The following is a 17997-nucleotide window of genomic DNA, read 5'->3' as shown; positions in this document are numbered from 1 at the left end:
AAACCTCAAAATAGGAAATGAAAAGGGTAGATGCAGCGGGGTCTAAATAGGTAAGAGATTTGTGGTAGGGAGTGTACTGCGGTAAAGAGGACCTGAATTTATCTGGAGAAGCCGGGTGAAGCGCTTCTAGGACGGAAATGAGCATTTGTTAATTTCAGTGTGTTCATGCATAAAATGTTTATTGTGTCCCCCTTAAGACCCAGACACAGTGCTGGGCACCAGGGATACACAGATTAATAAAACATGGTCTTTCTGTCAACGAGTTGGCACCCGAGTGGGGAAGGTGGGGATGGTAAGCAGTGAAGAGTCTGAAGCAGCCATGGTACAAGGTACAAAGGTGGACCCCAGCAGGAATCGTCCAGCCCTGCCAGGGAGGGTCAGGGACCGGCTCCTGGGTTCGGTACACGCGCTAAGAGTGCGGCAATGACCCCTGTCCGATGTGAACACTCATCTCAAATGGCTCGAAACTTAAATATCGTATTGTTGAAAATCAGACCGTGATCCGACTTCAGGGGTTAAATATTTCATTGGTGATGCGCAGATTAAAATGTGTACACGTTGAAGCACTGAGAAGAAAAGCATTGGATGCGAGAGGACCAAGTGAGAGGGAAACGAGGCAGTGGGTCCCCGCGGCTCCAGGTCTCTCTGGGCAGAGTGAGCTCACACACACCCAGTGCAACCCGAGCCCGGCCCCTCCTACCCCGTGCGCGCCCCGGGCCGGTCGGGCAGGTCAGGGCGGTGCGCTCTGAGTCACCGGAATCTAGGTGGGGCGGGCGCCTCGCCCCGGCGGCCAGCCCCGAGCCGAGTCCTCCAGGAGCCGCCTCCCCGCGGCCTCCTCCCTTTTGTCGCGCTGCCGGCCCTCGAGGGTCACTCTCCGCCGGCGTCCAAGCCCCACGCGCTCCTCTCCTCTCCATCACCACCGTCGAGATGCTGGCCTGCGGCCTGGCCTGCGAGCGCTGCAGGTGGATCCTGCCCATGCTCCTGTTCAGCGCCATCATTTTCGACATCATCGCGTTGGCCGGCCGCGGATGGGTGGAGTTGAGCGGTACCGGCCAGCAGTCCTCGCTGTGGTGGCGGTGTCATTCCGTGAGCAACTGCGAAAGCCTCATGGACTTTGGTGAGTGCCGTCGCCTCCGTGAAGTCCTCCGGGCGGCTGCTGGGCGAGCGCCGGCGCCCTGGGAGTGCGGAAGTCGCCCTATGAGAATGGACTAAACAGGGTCGAGAAGGGACTGAACAGGGTCGGGGGTAATGGGTGATTCAACAAAAATCTCTTTAGAGCCTAGGTTCATACATCCGACCCGAGCAAAATAAAGCAGTAGCAGCTTTCAGTGGCCAAAACCAGGCTCGACACTGGAAGAAAATAGCCCTAGTTCAAACTACGTTTATTCGCAGGGTCTGTCGGTACAGCAGAAGATGATTTCAGCCATTTGAAAAGGGTTTGATGAGTAAATGTAATGAACAAAGTATATTTTCTTGGAGACCTACTGAAATTTCTTCCCATTCCGCCACCTATGTTATAGCTTAAAATATGAAATATGCCTTATATTTTAAAATGTAAGTATTTAAAATGCGTACCTTCCCTCATGTTGCTGTATTATTCGTTTAACATGAACTAAGTGAAAGCAGCTCTTCTTCCTTTAAAAAAAGCCCTTTAAATCAAAGTTTCAGCAGGGAAGATTTCAGTAGATACTGCAGTGTTTAATGCTTCAGGCTAGTTCTTGTTAGAAGGAGTGTCTTTTGGGCTTAGGCCTGGCATTGCTGTTTAGAAAACTTTATTTTAATCTGATTTGAAATCTGAAAAGCAAACACATTTTCTACACCAGCGAAATGAAGCAGAGTTGACAATTTAATATATTGCAGATAGAGTATTTTATTTTTCCAGCATGGAGGAAGCCTCAGGGACTACCTGTTAACTATTACACGGCACTGGAGAGGAGCTTGCTCTGGGCCGGTACCACCCCCTGCTTTCTCGTAGACCGGAAGAACAGCCGGGGTCTATCGTGATTAGCATTGTGGGAGGGGTTCGGGACAGGAGGGTTTAAGTATGAGAATAATCAGAAGCTTAAAGCCAACTACTACTGAATGGAGCCTTACCAACTGAGTTTAATAGTTTAAAACTGAGAAAGAAGGCTACCCTGCTTTTTTTCCCCCATTCTCTGCTAGGATCTTTGACTTGCCCCACACCTCCAAAGTGGCCCAGGGCTTCAAACCAAACTCTGTTTATTTCTGGGACCCTGTATTAGGGGCTTAGTGCTTTATCTTATCTACTGTGGAATTATTTGGAAGTTCTACCCAAAAATTTACCCCCCAAAGGAGGCATGGTTCTCCTTAGCAGGTAATAAAATGTAAAGACTAAATGGAATTCCTGCTTTCCTTAAAGGCTGTGTTTTTCCTCTTTTAAAGCACAAACAGCACACCTGCCAGGGTTTGTATTACCCCAAGTCTTTTAGGTTTTTGAAGGGAATTAATTTCTTTGAAATAATATGTCTCTATCTTCTGGTTAAGATGCAACAGAGTTCAGTATCTTGTAGGGGATTTAATAGACTTGCTTAAAACAGGTGTGTTTTTAAACAGACTTTGATAATCGTATCTCACTGCAAAGACTAATACAGACCCAAAGAATATTCAGCGATTCTGGGCACATGAGTTAAGAAGGTTAGTGTGCCTCGGGGAGAAGGGTGCAGGCAGAACCTAGATCAGCACTATTGCTGGGACATGATCTGGCCTGCACAGCTCTGGCTGTGACCACAGCCCTCTTGTGAAAAACGCACAATGCAGTTTTTATTTTTCTTGATTTGCAGGATGAACTCACCTTCCTAGGGTGTGGCTCTTCTAACCTCAGGCTGATAGGGTGCTTTGATATAGAAGGGAGTAAGCAGGTTTTGTTTCTGTTTTCTAATTTTTTAATTAGACAGGAGTCTAAAGCATTAACTTTTTTTAATTGTAGAGAAAAGACAGATCCAGTGTATAGTTGATGTTTCAATTTGATATAGAAATTGGTCTTTAGAAAAGTTCGGTTTTCCAAGTGAGTCTTGAGGAATCTAGTACTGCCTTTGTGATGCAGCAAGACTGATTTTCGTAAGTGGTCAGTGGCTTTCACATTCCAATTTGGTTGTTCCGGTGACCTTTGCAAAGATAATCAAGTGCCAAGAATGTGTTAGATGCGGCTTTTGCTCAAGCCCTAGAATCAAATCATGAATCTAGCACCCACTGTCATTAGGTGACCTTGGGAAGAAGAAAATGGCTATGATTTCACCAGGAGAGGTCCATCCCAGGCTATTGAAGTCAAAGATGAGTTGGAGTGATTATTATACTTCCACTCTGTCTCCTGCCATGGACTGTTGGCTAGTTTTGCCTCACAGGTGTAGAAATTGTGTATTCCTATCCCATAGGTTGATTATCTAGGCGTCTCTGAACTTTTGAGACTTTCAGATAGCTGCAGTTGGGCCTTGCCAAAAACAATATGTTCACATGAGGTCATATTTTATCTAAAATACAGTAAGCAGTTTACACATACTCCCACGTATGTACAAACACAACAAGGAATAAGGTTGATAGCTCTAATTAAAATGATATCTCAATATTGAGAATTAAGTGTGTATATCCACTTTTAAAAAAATTCTTGCTATGTGCTAGAAAATAAACCTTGTGATTTACCACTGTAAACTACAGTATTAAGAAAGTATACCTGTTTATTACAAAGTGCTTCACTATCTTTTTTATTTGCTGACATTTGTAACAATATGTTCATTTTGCTGGCAGGTATCAGCAATAATACTAAATAATAGAGACTTTTTATATAAAGGTAAATAGTTCCATAGAATTATGTAAAAAGCAGAATGTTATATTCTTCACTGTCATTAACTTTTTTAAAAGAATTTCAGAACCATATCACCTCATTTTTCCTCATAAATGAATCAAATTGAACACTGAATATTTTCTTTTACATAAAGTAACAAATAAATAAATACAAATTCTTGTTTGAATTTTTAAAAAAGTCATGGTTTCTAGTCCTCAAAATTGGAAAAGAAAAATCTATATTTAAACATTGAAATGATTATTCAAATTTCATGTATAAAGAAAATGCAAAGTTAGGACTTCCCTGGTAGCACAGTGGTTAAGAATCCGCCTGCCAATGCAGGGCACACGGGTTCGAGCCCTGGTCCGGGAAGATCCCACATGCCGCGGAGCAACTAAGCCCGTGGGCCACAACTACGGAAGCCTGCGTGCCTAGAGCCCATGCTCCACAACAAGAGAAGCCACGGCAATGAGAAGCCCGCGTACTGCAACTAGAGAGAAAGCCTGCGCACAGCAACGAAGACCCAACGCAGCCAAAAATAAATAAATAAGTAAAAGAAAATGCTAAATTAAATTTGAATCCATGTTCACAGATAGTATTTTTGCACTCCTGACACCTTCTTTTACAGTTTTAAGAAAGAGTACATCAGGAGGATATTTTCAGCAGCAGAGATGTAGATTTCAAGTCCTAAGCAAGCTCCGACTTGTCAGGGTAGAGACTAATGAAGATAAGTTTATGCATAAATTACAGGGACAGTTGAGATGAATTTATGCTCCAAGAAGGACGGCGGGGAGTCAGTGTGGCAGCGTTGGAGAGCCTTTGCCTTGGATCTGAACTCAGAAGTGCAGAGCCTCATTTTTACCAAAGATACCACACTGAATGTTTTTTACATGAAATCAGCCTTGGATAAATCGAAGAATCAGGTTAATATAGGAAATATTTTTAGATCATCTAGCCCTATGGTTCTTAAATGCATGAGAAATGAGAAAAATATCAATAAGTATGAAGTTAATAGTTTTACATTAGCCTAAATTCAACTTAAAAGATTTCATTTTGAGGTTATGTTCTTGTGTCTTTTTTGCAGAGGGGCAGGGTCAGGTATTCAAACGCTCTTATTTTATGAAATTAGGCATTAGTAGATAGACTAATCTTTGCGGGCATGTGTTCACATTCGTACATAGTAAAACAAAAAGTTGGACACTCTCAATTGATTTTCATAATTAAAAAAATATATGTTGATTTATAAAATCTAGACGTCTAGGAACCAGTGATCTTGACCAGTTTACTCCACATTTGCTGCACTTAGCACTACCAGAGAGCCTCAATTCCTGATTTGTCTTTTCTCCTTGTAAATGGCCAGAGGCTCCTAGACTATTAGAACTAGGAGAGATGAATAGTGCGCCTACTCAAGCTTTCTCCAAAGCCCACCTATCAGCATCACCCGTGGCTGATCTGAGCTTCTTCCCGTTGTTCAGCAACTTAACTCAATTTTCTCCACGATGCAATTTGTTTACAAGTACCCCTCTTACACCGACAAGAGGTGAAATGTGCTTCTCTGTAAATTCTTCTTTCCAGCCTTCTTCCAATGGACAGATTTTCAAACATTTGAGGGTAGATTCCAAATTTGCTGCTAGTTACCTTGTCTGAGTTCACACAGAATTTCCTGTATTTTCCCATCTTCCCGTGTAGGATAGTTTCCCCACTCAGACTTTAAAAGAAGGCCATAAAGGGGTAAAGTTCCATAAAAACCAATGGGAAAGGGTTATCATCTGGCTCAGTGTCAGGGGAAAATGTAGAGCATGTAAAGAATCTCACACCTACTGTGGAATTTCTCCCCAGAGACCCCAGCATCATTCCTCCTTTAAGCCATTCCTTTCCTGCCTTCCAAACCTTTGGCAGAATCATTCTTCCTGTGTCGATTTCTTTGGAGGCGTTTCTGAGTCATCCTCCAGATTTTTGCTACTTGTGTGTTATAGACCAGCAGCATCGGCATTATCTGGGAGATTACTGGATACTCAGCATCTCAGACCTCACCTACTGAATTGGAATCTGTATTTTAACAAGGTCCCCGGGTGATTCGTAAGCACTTTTAAGTTTCAGAAGCACTGGCCTGTATTACTGTAGATCTCCTCATTGACTACGCAACAGTCTTTTTGAATATATCATCCACCCATGTTTATATTTATTTGTAGATAGCATCTTTTTTTTTTGAACCTGGAGGATATATATATATATATATATATATATATATATATATATATATATATATATATATAGGAGTATAATTGCTTTACAATGGTGTGTTAGTTTCTGCTTTATAACAAAGTGAATCAGCTATACATATACATATAGTCCCATATCTCCTCCCTCTTGCATCTCCCTCCCACCCTCCTTATCCCACCCCTCTAGGTGGTCACAAAATAGCATCTTTTTTATTTTTTCACTTATGGTCTTGTCCAGTTTTCAATTCTGCTTGTGTATGACATAAAGAACTTTATAGAAACAATAGGAAGGAATCAGACAAAATCTTGTATTCACTGGGTAGGGCTTTCTGTATTGTTCATAGATGAATCCTTTGTTCTGGAAAGGAACCACCCTCTAGTTGGGTGACAATTTGGAATCTGCAGGGCACTGAGTAAGGGGCTAGGCCACAGACTGTTTTGGTCAATGTTTGGTGCCCACATGTAAAACTACTGAAGAATGCAGCAAATCCATGAAAAGAAATACTAATTTGGGGTGAAAAAGTAATGACAGTCTCCAAAATATCACCCATGATATAGCAGTAGTGCTCTCCTTGTCTTAAAATAAAAGTTATTTATTTTTTCTTTTCACAAACTTAACTTTGATTTATGGTTTCTAGCTTGATATTCAAGGTATTTATTTATTTTTACTTTTATTGCTCTTTTCTTATCAGTCGATCTTACTGGTCTTTTCCCAGCTGTATTTGCCTTGTAACATCATGTTTTAGTATATAATCTCTGGAAAAACATATAGCATTATCCCTCATACAAAAAACTTAAAAACATTTTTTAGAAAAAATTCAGAATTTCATTAGTAACCAGTGAATGGTTTCCATGTTGTTGACTTAATGTTGAATCTTTGCAAGCAATAGCAAAATCTGATAAGCCATTCATTACCTACGTGGATCTTTAATGAATCTTATCTAAAAGTGGATTTATAATGTTGCTGGTTTCTTTGATAACATAAATTTCTTCAATTGGTACTTAGAAAATAAACTTAGGACAGAATAAATTATATACATATATGAAACATGTTTCAGGGAAACATATATGTTTCCCTTAAGGAAACAAAACAAACAAACAACATTCCTACACAAAAACTCTGTTTACCTGGAATGCAGCATGCTTTTGTGGTCTCAATTCAGAGAAAGATAATTGACAATGAGAATCCTTCCCCAATCCCCAATCCCCTACACACGCGCGCACACACACACACACACACACACATTCTGCTTATTTGAATTTAATGATATTTTTAAATTGAATTTAATGATTGGCAGTAACCATGAAAAAAATCTATAGAAATGAGACTATAATTGACAGCAGGTCACATACTGAAAGTTACATGCTCCTTTCTGGCAGTGCTGCAATCTGTTTTTATAAGGAGATTAATCATCTATCTTAGTTGTTCTCAGATTTTAGTATGGATGTAAGAAATACCAGTAAAACGCGGATTAGGAAAGGCAGAAATTTAGTGTATAAAATATTAATGAAGGACAGACTTGTCTTCAGAATCGATGAAGATGGACTGTCTTCAAAGAACTGAGGACCATCTGTTGATGTTGAATCATGAAAGAAGTAGCTTCAAGATAAGTTTTAAAAATTGATATTTTTCCACTGAGGCTGGTAAATAGGGTACAATTTAGACCAAGGTATAATATAAAAATATAAATATATAGTTCCCGAAGGGTTGGGTAAATTTATAGATATTGGACTCATTCTGGGTGATTAAGGGAGACCAAAGGCACTTAGCCTACAGATTTATCTTAAGTTTTCAAAATGTATGTGATGGAGAATTGCCATGTTGTTAGTCTACACGGCTGTTGGTTCCCTTCTCAGGCAGAATATTGGGCTGGGAGGACCCTGCTCAGACCTGGTAGGATCCATCTCATCATCTTACAACAAAATAGTCATTGACATGAGACAGCAGGTTGCCTTCCTTGTTATCCATCAGTCAGGACCTTCAAAACCATGTCAAGATTTGTACCTTAAATGATAGTTAAGTGAATCAATGTGGGTGTTTCCACTCTCAAGGAGCAGGTTTTACACGTTCTACTTCCGAGGCAGCCTTTCTCCAGACCGACTGTTGCTTAACTTTCCATTTTGATTTTTCTTTAGACTCAGCATTTTAAATAAGACGCTAATTGAGTTGATTTAACATAACATAGGAAAAGTTCTTTAAATGATCTGTTTATATTTACATTCACCTGTTGGTTTTAGGTTAGGTGAATTGGCTTACTATTTCTTTTATTTAATTCCTTTCAAGTACCTGAAACTAAATGTAAATTACACCTTAGCGGTAATGTCAGCGGAAGCAGTAATAGCAATAATCTAACTTTGTATAACTTTTTATTTCCTCAAATAAACAGGTAAAATGATGGATGTTACTCTTTATAGCAACATCATACATAATTTATTTAGCTATACTTTAAAAACCTTAATCTGTGATTATCAAAGTTTGATTACTAAATATGTTCCCTGTTAGGAGGTTTCTCCTGTTTTTATTGAAAACTCACATTCTGCTCTACAATTGATCTTCACTGTTTGCATTCCTCTGTATGGCTTATATAGCTGTGTTGCCTTTGCATTGAACAGTTTCAAACATGTGAACTCACCTTAAAAGGAAAACTCAGTGTCTGCTTATTGGAATTTAATGATTGTATTTAATTGAATTTAATGATTGGCAGTAGCCATGCAAAAATCTACAGACATGAGACTGTATTTGACAGTGGGTCACATACTGAAAGTTACATGCTCCTTTTTGGCAATGTTGCAACTATTTTTATAAGAAGATTGATCATCTCTCTTAGTTGTTCTCAAACTTTAGTATAAATGTAAGAAATACCAGTAAAATGCATATTCCTTTCCAACTCTGATTCAGTGTGTCTGGAGGGATGCGTAGGAATCCATACTTTTTTTTTTTTTTTTTTTGCGGTACGCGGGCCTCTCACTGCTGTGGCCTCTCCCGTTGCGGAGCACAGGCTCCAGATGCGCAGGCCCAGCGGCCATGGCTCACGGGCCCAGCCGCTCTGCGGCATGTGGGATCCTCCCGGACCGGGGCACGAACCCGTGTCCCCTGCATCGGCAGGCGGACTCTCAACCACTGCGCCACCAGGGAAGCCCGGAATCCATACTTTTTATAAGCACCACTGATGATTTGGAGTCAGTGGTTTATGGGCTAGACTTCGAGATGGTCTGATTAATTAATGTTCTTTCCAAAGCATGGTCCCTTTTCTCTGGAAAGTTACCTTACTCGAAGGACAAGGCAAAAGTGAGAAAAGAGACTTACTCAATCTCACATTTTGGCTTTATCCATGTCTATTTTAAGATAAAACATTTCTATTTTACCTTGGTCTTACTGATCTCACAGGAAGAGCAAGACATGGAGGAAAGTAATAAAAATTATAAACATAAAACTAGGCCCACTCAGGTACTGTCATGACGCCATCCTGACCAGTGCCACTAAGGAGTAATTTGTGTGAAAACATGTATTTGAGCATGTAAAAAACATTGAGCATGTGTCGTTTCCTTAATTACCTATTATACCCCAGTCATCCCTGAATCTACTAGATGAAGATTTGTGGGGAGTGTGGAGGCTAGAGAAGGGAACAGGGGAGCTCAGCCCAGGTTTGTCTCTAACAGTTGAAGATGTAAACATGCAGTGGAGAACTGAGGAAGAGTCTTCATGTGACAGTGTAGAACCTTGAGAAGGTCCAATAAAGTGAAAACTTGAGGTACTGGAGAAAGTCATAGGAATACATGAGGACATTTTTGAACAGAGAGGGCTGGAGAATTAATAGCTCCATGACTTTTCACACAAGAGCTCTCATCCTCACAGTGATCTTGAAAGAAGGCATTTTAGCCTTGGTTAACAGATGAGCAGACTGACAGTGGCTAATAGGTAACAGAGGGGATAAACGAGGGCAAGCTGGCCCCCAAGCCCTTGTTCTTTCTGCTAGTCCTTATCTTTGTCTAATATTGACCAGTCCAATGACCCCAAATTAAGTCAGGATGTTTGCCAGCCAAGCTTGGTTAAAGCTGGAGTAAAACCAGTGCCAAGGTCCATGCATCTCTCCTTTTCAAATGCAATAAAGAGAAATAGGTTAAGGGTGCATGTTCATCCATTAATGAATGAGTGGGTAATCATAATGTGGGCTATCCATTACAATAGAATAATTATTGGTCATAAAAAGGAATGCAGTCCTAATCCATGCTGCTCCAACATGGGTGAACCTTGAAGACATTATGCTAAGTGAAAGCGTAAGACAGTCACAAAGGCCACATAGTATATAATTCCATTTATATGAAATGTCCAGAATAAGCAAATTTATAGAGACAGAAAGTAGATCAGAAGCTGAAGGAAGGGAGGAGGAGAAAGGCACTGCTAACGGTCATGGGGTTTCTCTTTGGGGTGATGAAAATTTTGGAATTGTAAGTGGTGATGGTTGCACAACCCTGTGAATAGAGTGAAAACTACAGAATTGTACACTTTAAATGGATGAATTTTCTAGTATGTAAATTATATCTTAAAAAAAAAAAAGAGTCCTGTTCTGGATTCAGACAGTCTGGAAATCAAACTTGGCTGCCAGCTGTGTGGCTATGGGCAGGTTATCTGGACTCTCAAAGGCTTAGCATAATCTCACTTCTAAAATAGGAAGGATAACAGAGTGTGAACCTTAAAAAGTTATTGTGAGGATTCAGGTTGCTAAGGCATGGCGGGTTCTTAGCCCCGTGCCTGGCACAGAGCGATTACTTCCTACATGTCAGTCACTACCTCTAGAGAGAAGGTTGTGTGGGAAGAGATTTTACAAATCGGTGCAGTTTGAACAATAAGAATTATTGGCTGGAATCCTTAGCTTGGGAGTCATGACTCTTCTCTTCCCACAAGGGCAGAGCAGAATGACCCAGGGCTAGAGCTGCCCATGTAGATCTTCAAACCTAGACCTCAATTTCCACCTCATCCTTATTGTCTTTAGGGCCCATGTCAATAATTGAGAATTATTGTGCAATAAATTCTGAATACTTCACAAGTTAAAATTTAGGCAAAAATTTAGAAATGTTGTTTGCACCTAAACTCGTTATAAAAAGCACAGCTAGCTACTTTACAATTAAATTGTTTTATTTTATATCTCTGTCTAGTCATAAGTACTATGAGTTTTCAATAATTATTTTTGCATGGGACCAAACCTTAATATGGAACCAAGATCCTTTTAAAGGTATTTGAAACAGTTCCTGAAGAGATTGTAATTTGGATTGTTCCATAGTAAAAATGTTGTTTACTGTGGTCATGTTATAGTAGAACTTGAGTGACTCTTTTAAATATACCTGTTTGTATGCCAGTTTATTAAATGAGATACAGTTTAATGTAGTTTACTTTTCATTTTGGAGGTATAAACATTTGCCCCAAAACCGAGGGGATAAGGCATTACTGCATATCAGTATGTTAATGTCCTACCTATGAATTGCCTATTCTTCCCTTAAAATATGGAGATGCTTAAGTATTGTTTAAAGAAAAACTGTTCTTCCACCCAAATACAATTAGTAGAAAGAAAAAAAAAAACCCATTGATGCTTTGATAAGTAATTTTTAAATTTGGCTTGTCTGTCTCACTAATTGCTGTTTCTTTCTTATAGCGTGGGGAAGAGCAGCTGCCGCCATGCTCTTCTGTGGCTTCATCATCCTGGTGATCTGTTTCATCCTGTCTTTCTTTGCCTTCTGCGGATCCCAAATGCTTGTCTTCCTGAGAATGATTGGAAGCCTCCTGGCCCTGGCTGGTAAGAGTGTGCGCCAGCAATCCTTTCTTCCTATCTGCAGGGGACATCAATATAATAATGTCCACGCCACAAAGATCTCTGGCAATACAGTTCCTGATCTGTTCTCGGAAAATGGGTCGCCAAAGGCAGAAGTAACAGAGGAGAGATGTATTTTAAGAGCTGGATCCCTTTTATCCTCTGCCTGAGACAGCGTTCCATGCCCCCCATCCAAGTGAGGAAGGTCATCACTCTACGTGCTGCTATCTCTTGTAGATGACCCCATGTCCTTGACACCCCTGCCCTGAGGGACCAGGGCTGGAAGTGCAGTGTCTCCATAGTGGTCCCAGGCTGGCCTCCCATGAGCCCCATGCCTGAGGGGACTGGAATGTCCCTGAACCATTGCACTTGTTGAAGGCGTTCTGCAGTCTTAGGATGTGGTGGGTCACAGAAGGGTTTTCTGCAGTGGGGATGGGGGATCTGGGAGGGGCCAGATCTGGAATTGCCTCTTTGCAGCTTAGAGCCAGGGTTGGGGGATGGGAAACTTAGTTATGCAGCTGGGTGGGGCTCGGAGAGAACATTTATTAAGGGAATATAAGAACTAGGAATCTAGGAGCAAGAATCTAGAGGCAAGAATTATTTGAAATTTTAGGTGGGCACCTGGCAGTAGGGAAGTCTGCCAAAGGAGCAGGACCCCAGCCACAGAGCTGGATTTAGATGCAAATCTGGATTTCCTGAGGAGGGGAAAGAAGAAGAAGATGCTGATAAGGGCAAAGCGAGGCGGCCATAGTCCATTTCTCAAGCTACCAACTTAGGCTCATGGAACCAAAGCCGAAGTCCAGCCACAGACCTGGGGTATAAATACACAGTGAGCATATGGTTTTGGAAACAAGTCAGAAGCCTTGTAACTAGAGGGGTCCACAGGATCAAGCCTGAGCCTGAGTGGGACCACTGTGCGCAGGGTTCCCTGAGTACAAAGAAGATGATGGCAGGATCTAGGGCGGGGTAAGTGAGGAGCAAAAAGGCCCTGGCTGGGACGAAGGAGGTAGCCTCCGAGAACCAGCCAGTGCAGGTCTAACCGTCCCCTGTACATTTAAACATGTCTCTTGATTCAAAATAAAGTTTACTCGAGTGTTCCTCACGTTTCAAACTTTGCTTTTGGAATAATATTTTAGAATCAGAAATGGCTAGGAATCACAAAACATATGAAGAATCTTGTTGAATCCCACCTCCACTTTTTTTATTTATTTTATTTTATTTATTTATTTATTTTTTTGCGGTACGCAGGCCTCCCACTGCTGCGGCCTCTCCCGTTGTGGAGTACAGGCTACGGACGTTCAGGCCCAGCGGCCACGGCCCACGGGCCCAGCCGCTCCGTGGCATGTGGGATCCTTCCGGTCCGGGGCACGAACCCGCGTGCCCTGCATCGGCAGGCGGACTCTCAACCACTGCGCCACCAGGGAAGCCCCCACCTCCACTTTTATTTGGTGTTTTGTAGTTGAAATTTACAAGACCTTATCAAAGAAACAATTTGATGTAGCTTCCTATCACATGTCTTAGAAGACTAGGTAGATGCCTATATAAATCACCATTAGAAATAACACTATGACATTAACGTTCATTGAAAAATCCTTTATGACCCATCAATTCCACTTCTAGGTATATATCCAAAAGAACCAAAAGCAGGGATTTGAATAGGTACTTGTATGTCCATGTTCATAGCAGCATTATTCACAATAGCCAAAAGGAGGAAACAACCCAAGTGTTCAGCAGCAGATAAATATATAAACAAAATGTAGTCTATACATACAATGGAATATCATTCAGCCATAAAAAGGAATGAAATTTTGATGTGAGCTACAACATGGACGGATCTTGAAAGCATTATGCTGAAAGAAATAAGGTAGATACAGGATGAATATTTTATGATTTCACTTGTATGAAATACCTGGAAGAGGCAAATTCACAGAGACAGAAAGTCGATTAGAGCTTACCAGCAGCCGAGGGGAGGGGGTAATGGGTACATACTGTGGATGTTGAAAATGTTTTAGGTATGGATAGTGGTGATGATTACACAACATTGTGAATGTATTTAATGCCACTGAATCGAACACTTAGCAAATGGTTAAAATGATAAATACTATGTTGAGCATATTTTACCAAAATTAAAAGAAATCCTAGTAAAATTCTTCTGTCCACCTTAACATTAAAACATTAACATCTAGTAATTGCCATCTCTAGCTAACAGGGTTGCAGTAGTTACTGTAAAAAAAACTCATTCTGGTGAGTTTTGATAGATAAACAGCTGAACTGTCCTGCTTAACCCCGTGTTCTCATTTTACAATTTAATTCTCCTCTTCTCCTACAAAGTTGGACAAGTGGAATGGGAAATGTTTAATAGAAAAATAAAAAGCCTAGAAATCTCAATACATTTTTAGTGGTAATAACGTTGAATAAGCCCTACTTGATTTTTAAGATATATTTCATAACAATTATTTTTAATTTGATGTATATTATTGGGTTAAAATCAGAATAACTGAACACCAATACAATTTAGATTTTGTAAAAATTCATCCAAACTATTACAAGAACTTTATGTGATGAACCAAAATGGGTAAATAACAATGTTTAACATTTATTACTAGGCGTATTAGAGAAAAATGCAGAGAAGTGTTCCTTTTGTGTCATACACAATGATTTGCAGAAGATGACAAACTTAACTAGTGAGACTTTGTTATTTAAACTAGACAGAAAGCGGGACTTCCCTCGTGGTCCAGTGGGTAAGACTCTGCACTCCCAGTGCAGGGGGCCCAGGTTTGATCCTTAGTGGGGGAACTAGATCCCACATGCATGCTGCAACTAAGAGTTTGCATGTTGCAACTAAGAAGACCACATGCCACAACTAAGAGTCCGCATGCCACAACTGGAAAAAAAAAATCCTGCGTGCCGCAACTAAGACCTGGTGCAGCCAAAATAAATAAATAAATATTTAAAAATAAATGAATAAAGTAGACAGGAACCAGAGAAATATTTAAGATCTGCACTAAGATTGCCCTTCATAAGTTGCCAAAGAAGAACATTTTAACTTGGGAAGTAGAAGCAACAAATCAAGATGTGGAAACATCTACAGCCTTTCTAGTAATTAAAAAAAAAAAAAAGAAAACTAGTTAAGGGTATATCTGTGGAGCTAGTAGAAAAACATTAAGGTGAAAGAAAAGTGGTGGTGAGGACTATTCACTCCCTGACATACTCCTGGGAGCTCAGCCAGCTGATCGCTCTTTGTGAAGAGTAGCGTCTGAGTGTCACAGAGCTAAAATTTGCTTATACCCAAAGTCATGGCAATGCACATACTAAATACTAGGTAAAAAATGCATAGCATAGCATAGCATGTGTATACTCATTACAGCTTTATAGAATTATGCATGTGCATTGAAAAAGACTACAAAGTAGATTTAATAAATTCCTTTTATTTTTAAGCAATGTAAATTGTTAATACATGATTAATAATAATTGTAATAATGTGACTCATATCAAAGAGTTTAGAAAGTTTTTTGACATATGTTTTCCTTCCCCTGTCTTCCCTTTCACTTTTTTTTTTTTTTTTTTTGCGGTACGTGAGCCTCTCACTGCTGTGGCCTCTCCCGTTGCGGAGCACAGGCTCCGGACGCGCAGGCTCAGTGGCCATGGCTCACGGGCCCAGCCGCTCCGCGGCATGTGGGATCTTCCCGGACCGGGGCACGAACCCGCGTCCCCTGCATCGGCAGGCGGACTCTCAACCACTGCACCACCAGGGAAGCCCCCCTTTCACTTTTTAAAGCACTGTGGTTATTCCCCTCTTTTACTTCTATTCCCCCAGGCTGGAATGCTCTTCTTCCTGCCCTCCATCTCTTCATTTCTATTTATTCTTCAGATTCCCCCTTCCTCTGCAGGCTTTTCTGCTGATTCTCCCATTGATCATTCGCATCATTGATTCATTGTTTTATTTAGTCATTTATTTATTGAATGAATATTCCTCTATCTGTGTCTGTGTGTGCATACACACATATATATATGTACATATATGTTTTATTTTGCTAACACTGATAGTATTAACATATGTTTAGCACAGGAAAAGCAAAGATGAAAAAGTAGGCTCTCCTCTAACCTCTTGCTTTCTATTGCACACCACAATTCAGCACGTTTTACTTTAGTATATATAATGCTTACATAGGTACATGAATCTCTAATTTTCTGTCTGTATTTCATATACTCAGTATTCTACCTAGTGCCAGGTATCTCTGACACACAATATTCAGTCATCTTTTTTGGCTTATGATTAACTAGACTCCCCCAGCCCCTTTTATCAGCATTATTTAGGTGGATTTAATACTTATTTTAAGGCAAAAATGTTGTGGAAGGGGAAATAATCTGTTGTTACCATGCATTCATTCATTCATACATTCATACTTTGTATTTTTTTTTCCTTCCTTTTAGCTGTGTTCCAGATCATCAGCCTGGTAGTTTACCCTGTGAAGTACAACGAGACCTTTAACGACTCTGGTGTCACTTACATCTATAGCTGGGCCTACGGCTTTGGGTGGGCGGCTACGATTATCCTGATTGGCTGTTCCTTCTTCTTCTGTTGCCTCCCCAACTATGCAGATGACCTGCTCGGCAATGCCAAGCCCAGGTACTTCTACACATCTCCCTAAGGTGGGGAATGAGCAGAAGAACATCACTGCTGCTGAGATGGATTCCAGAGAAAGAAACTGTTTCCCCCGGAATACTCTGAACCTATGTTTGGGGCAGTGTTCATATCATTAAACTATAGTCAAAATGCTAAAATACTTTGGGAGAGAATATTTCTTAAATAGTTTTAGAGTTTCATATTCATCTTTTATCTATGATTTATAGACTTAAATAAGACTTAACTTCTTTTAACTAATTACCTAATTACTAATATGCCAGTGTTTCCTTATATCTAGCCATACCATTTATATTGCATTTGTAAAAGAATATGAGACCAAAACTAACCACATAATTTATAAGGTAAAAATCAGAAGGCTTCAAAGATTTGAGTAATCTGGTCAGGTTTCTGTTTTTCCCAGATGGAATGAACTGGGTCTATTAAGGACTAAGGAGAAGAGGAAGATATTGGTAAAAATTGCCAGTGACCAAATATTCTGAAAGAAATGCAAAAAATAAATATTTTTTCAAACCTTCAGCTATTTAAAGAAGCAAAATCATTTCCTAAATGCATATCACTTGTGAGAATTTCTAATTAACATCATGAATAATTGATTTGGGGCTAAGCTTCCCGTTAACTTGATATGGCATCCAGGAAAGTATTCTTTCATAGCCAAAGCCTGTTGCAGTAATAAGACCTCCTTAAGTAGTGAAATCTTAACATGAAATTTTCTCTTTTAAAGTGGTTTGTAGGGTTGGGGTGTGGTAAAGTGCTACTAATAATTCTGCGCTGTTTGGTGTCTATATGTTCTAGACTAGGGTAGACTGGATTAAAAGATGGACTGGTCTAATTCGTCGTAACCTCTAGGTAGGATTAGTTTGTTCAGTAAACCATGAAGAGGGCCATTCCCATCACAAAAGTAACATTAAAACAGCCTAAAGAGAAGAAATGGCTTGAATTTTTCACCTTAGGCTTGACCAGGCTCTAATCATGTAGACACAGCTTCTGATAGACTGCAGCTGTAAGCAAAAACTCAAATACGGTTAAAAACCTGGTTTCCCTTGGTAAACAGGTTAAAAATATCTGAGGTAAAACATGCAACAGGAGAATTCAGGGATGTGGGATTTCTCTGAATGGCAAATATGATATATCACATGGATTTTAAAAAAAATATTTGTACTTATGTAATGAAAACCAATTCATTTTATGTATCAAATTATTATCTTGTAAGTTGTAAAAATAAGCAGTTGCAGTTTTCATTATGGATTTTTCCCAATAAACCAGGTGTTCTAATCTTGTATCTAGTTTGCAGTTTTTTTGGTTTTGCTTCTCAGCCCCCGCTCCCCCAACCCACCGCCAATCTGAGGAAGGGGATTTTTTTTTTAACATATTTATTGGAGTATAATTGCTTTACAATGTTCTGTTGGTTTCTGCTGTATAACGAAGTGAATCAGCTATACATATACATATATCACCATATCCCCTCCCTCTTGCATCTCCCTCCCTCCCACCCTCCCTATCCCACCCCTCTAGGTGGTCACA

At 40.2% G+C, this 17997-nt stretch overlaps 1 protein-coding gene across 1 annotated transcript; it reads left to right on the top strand.

The window, feature by feature from the left end:
* The first annotated feature begins 799 nt into the window (after positions 1-799).
* PERP (p53 apoptosis effector related to PMP22) lies at positions 800-17753 on the top strand. Its single transcript, XM_081251165.1, has 3 exons — positions 800-1117; positions 11673-11813; positions 16263-17753. Exons 1-3 carry the CDS (start codon positions 928-930, stop codon positions 16478-16480), a joined length of 549 nt encoding a protein of 182 aa, XP_081107291.1. The 5' UTR covers positions 800-927; the 3' UTR covers positions 16481-17753.
* Positions 17754-17997: the final 244 nt, after the last annotated feature.

The sequence above is a fragment of the Mesoplodon bidens genome, assembly GCF_964165515.1.
Source record: "Mesoplodon bidens genome assembly, chromosome: 12".
NCBI classification, from domain to species: Eukaryota; Metazoa; Chordata; class Mammalia; order Artiodactyla; family Ziphiidae; genus Mesoplodon; species Mesoplodon bidens.
Note: the sequence above shows the minus strand (reverse complement) of the source record. Positions and strands in the feature narration are given on the sequence as shown.

Coding starts and splice junctions, on each gene's coding strand:
- PERP (XM_081251165.1), top strand. CDS start 928: ATGCTGGCCTGCGGCCTGGCCTGCGAGCGCTGCAGGTGGATCCTGCCC. Junction 1,118..11,672: donor CGAAAGCCTCATGGACTTTG/GTGAGTGCCGTC, acceptor TCTTTCTTATAG/CGTGGGGAAGAGCAGCTGCC. Junction 11,814..16,262: donor AAGCCTCCTGGCCCTGGCTG/GTAAGAGTGTGC, acceptor CCTTCCTTTTAG/CTGTGTTCCAGATCATCAGC.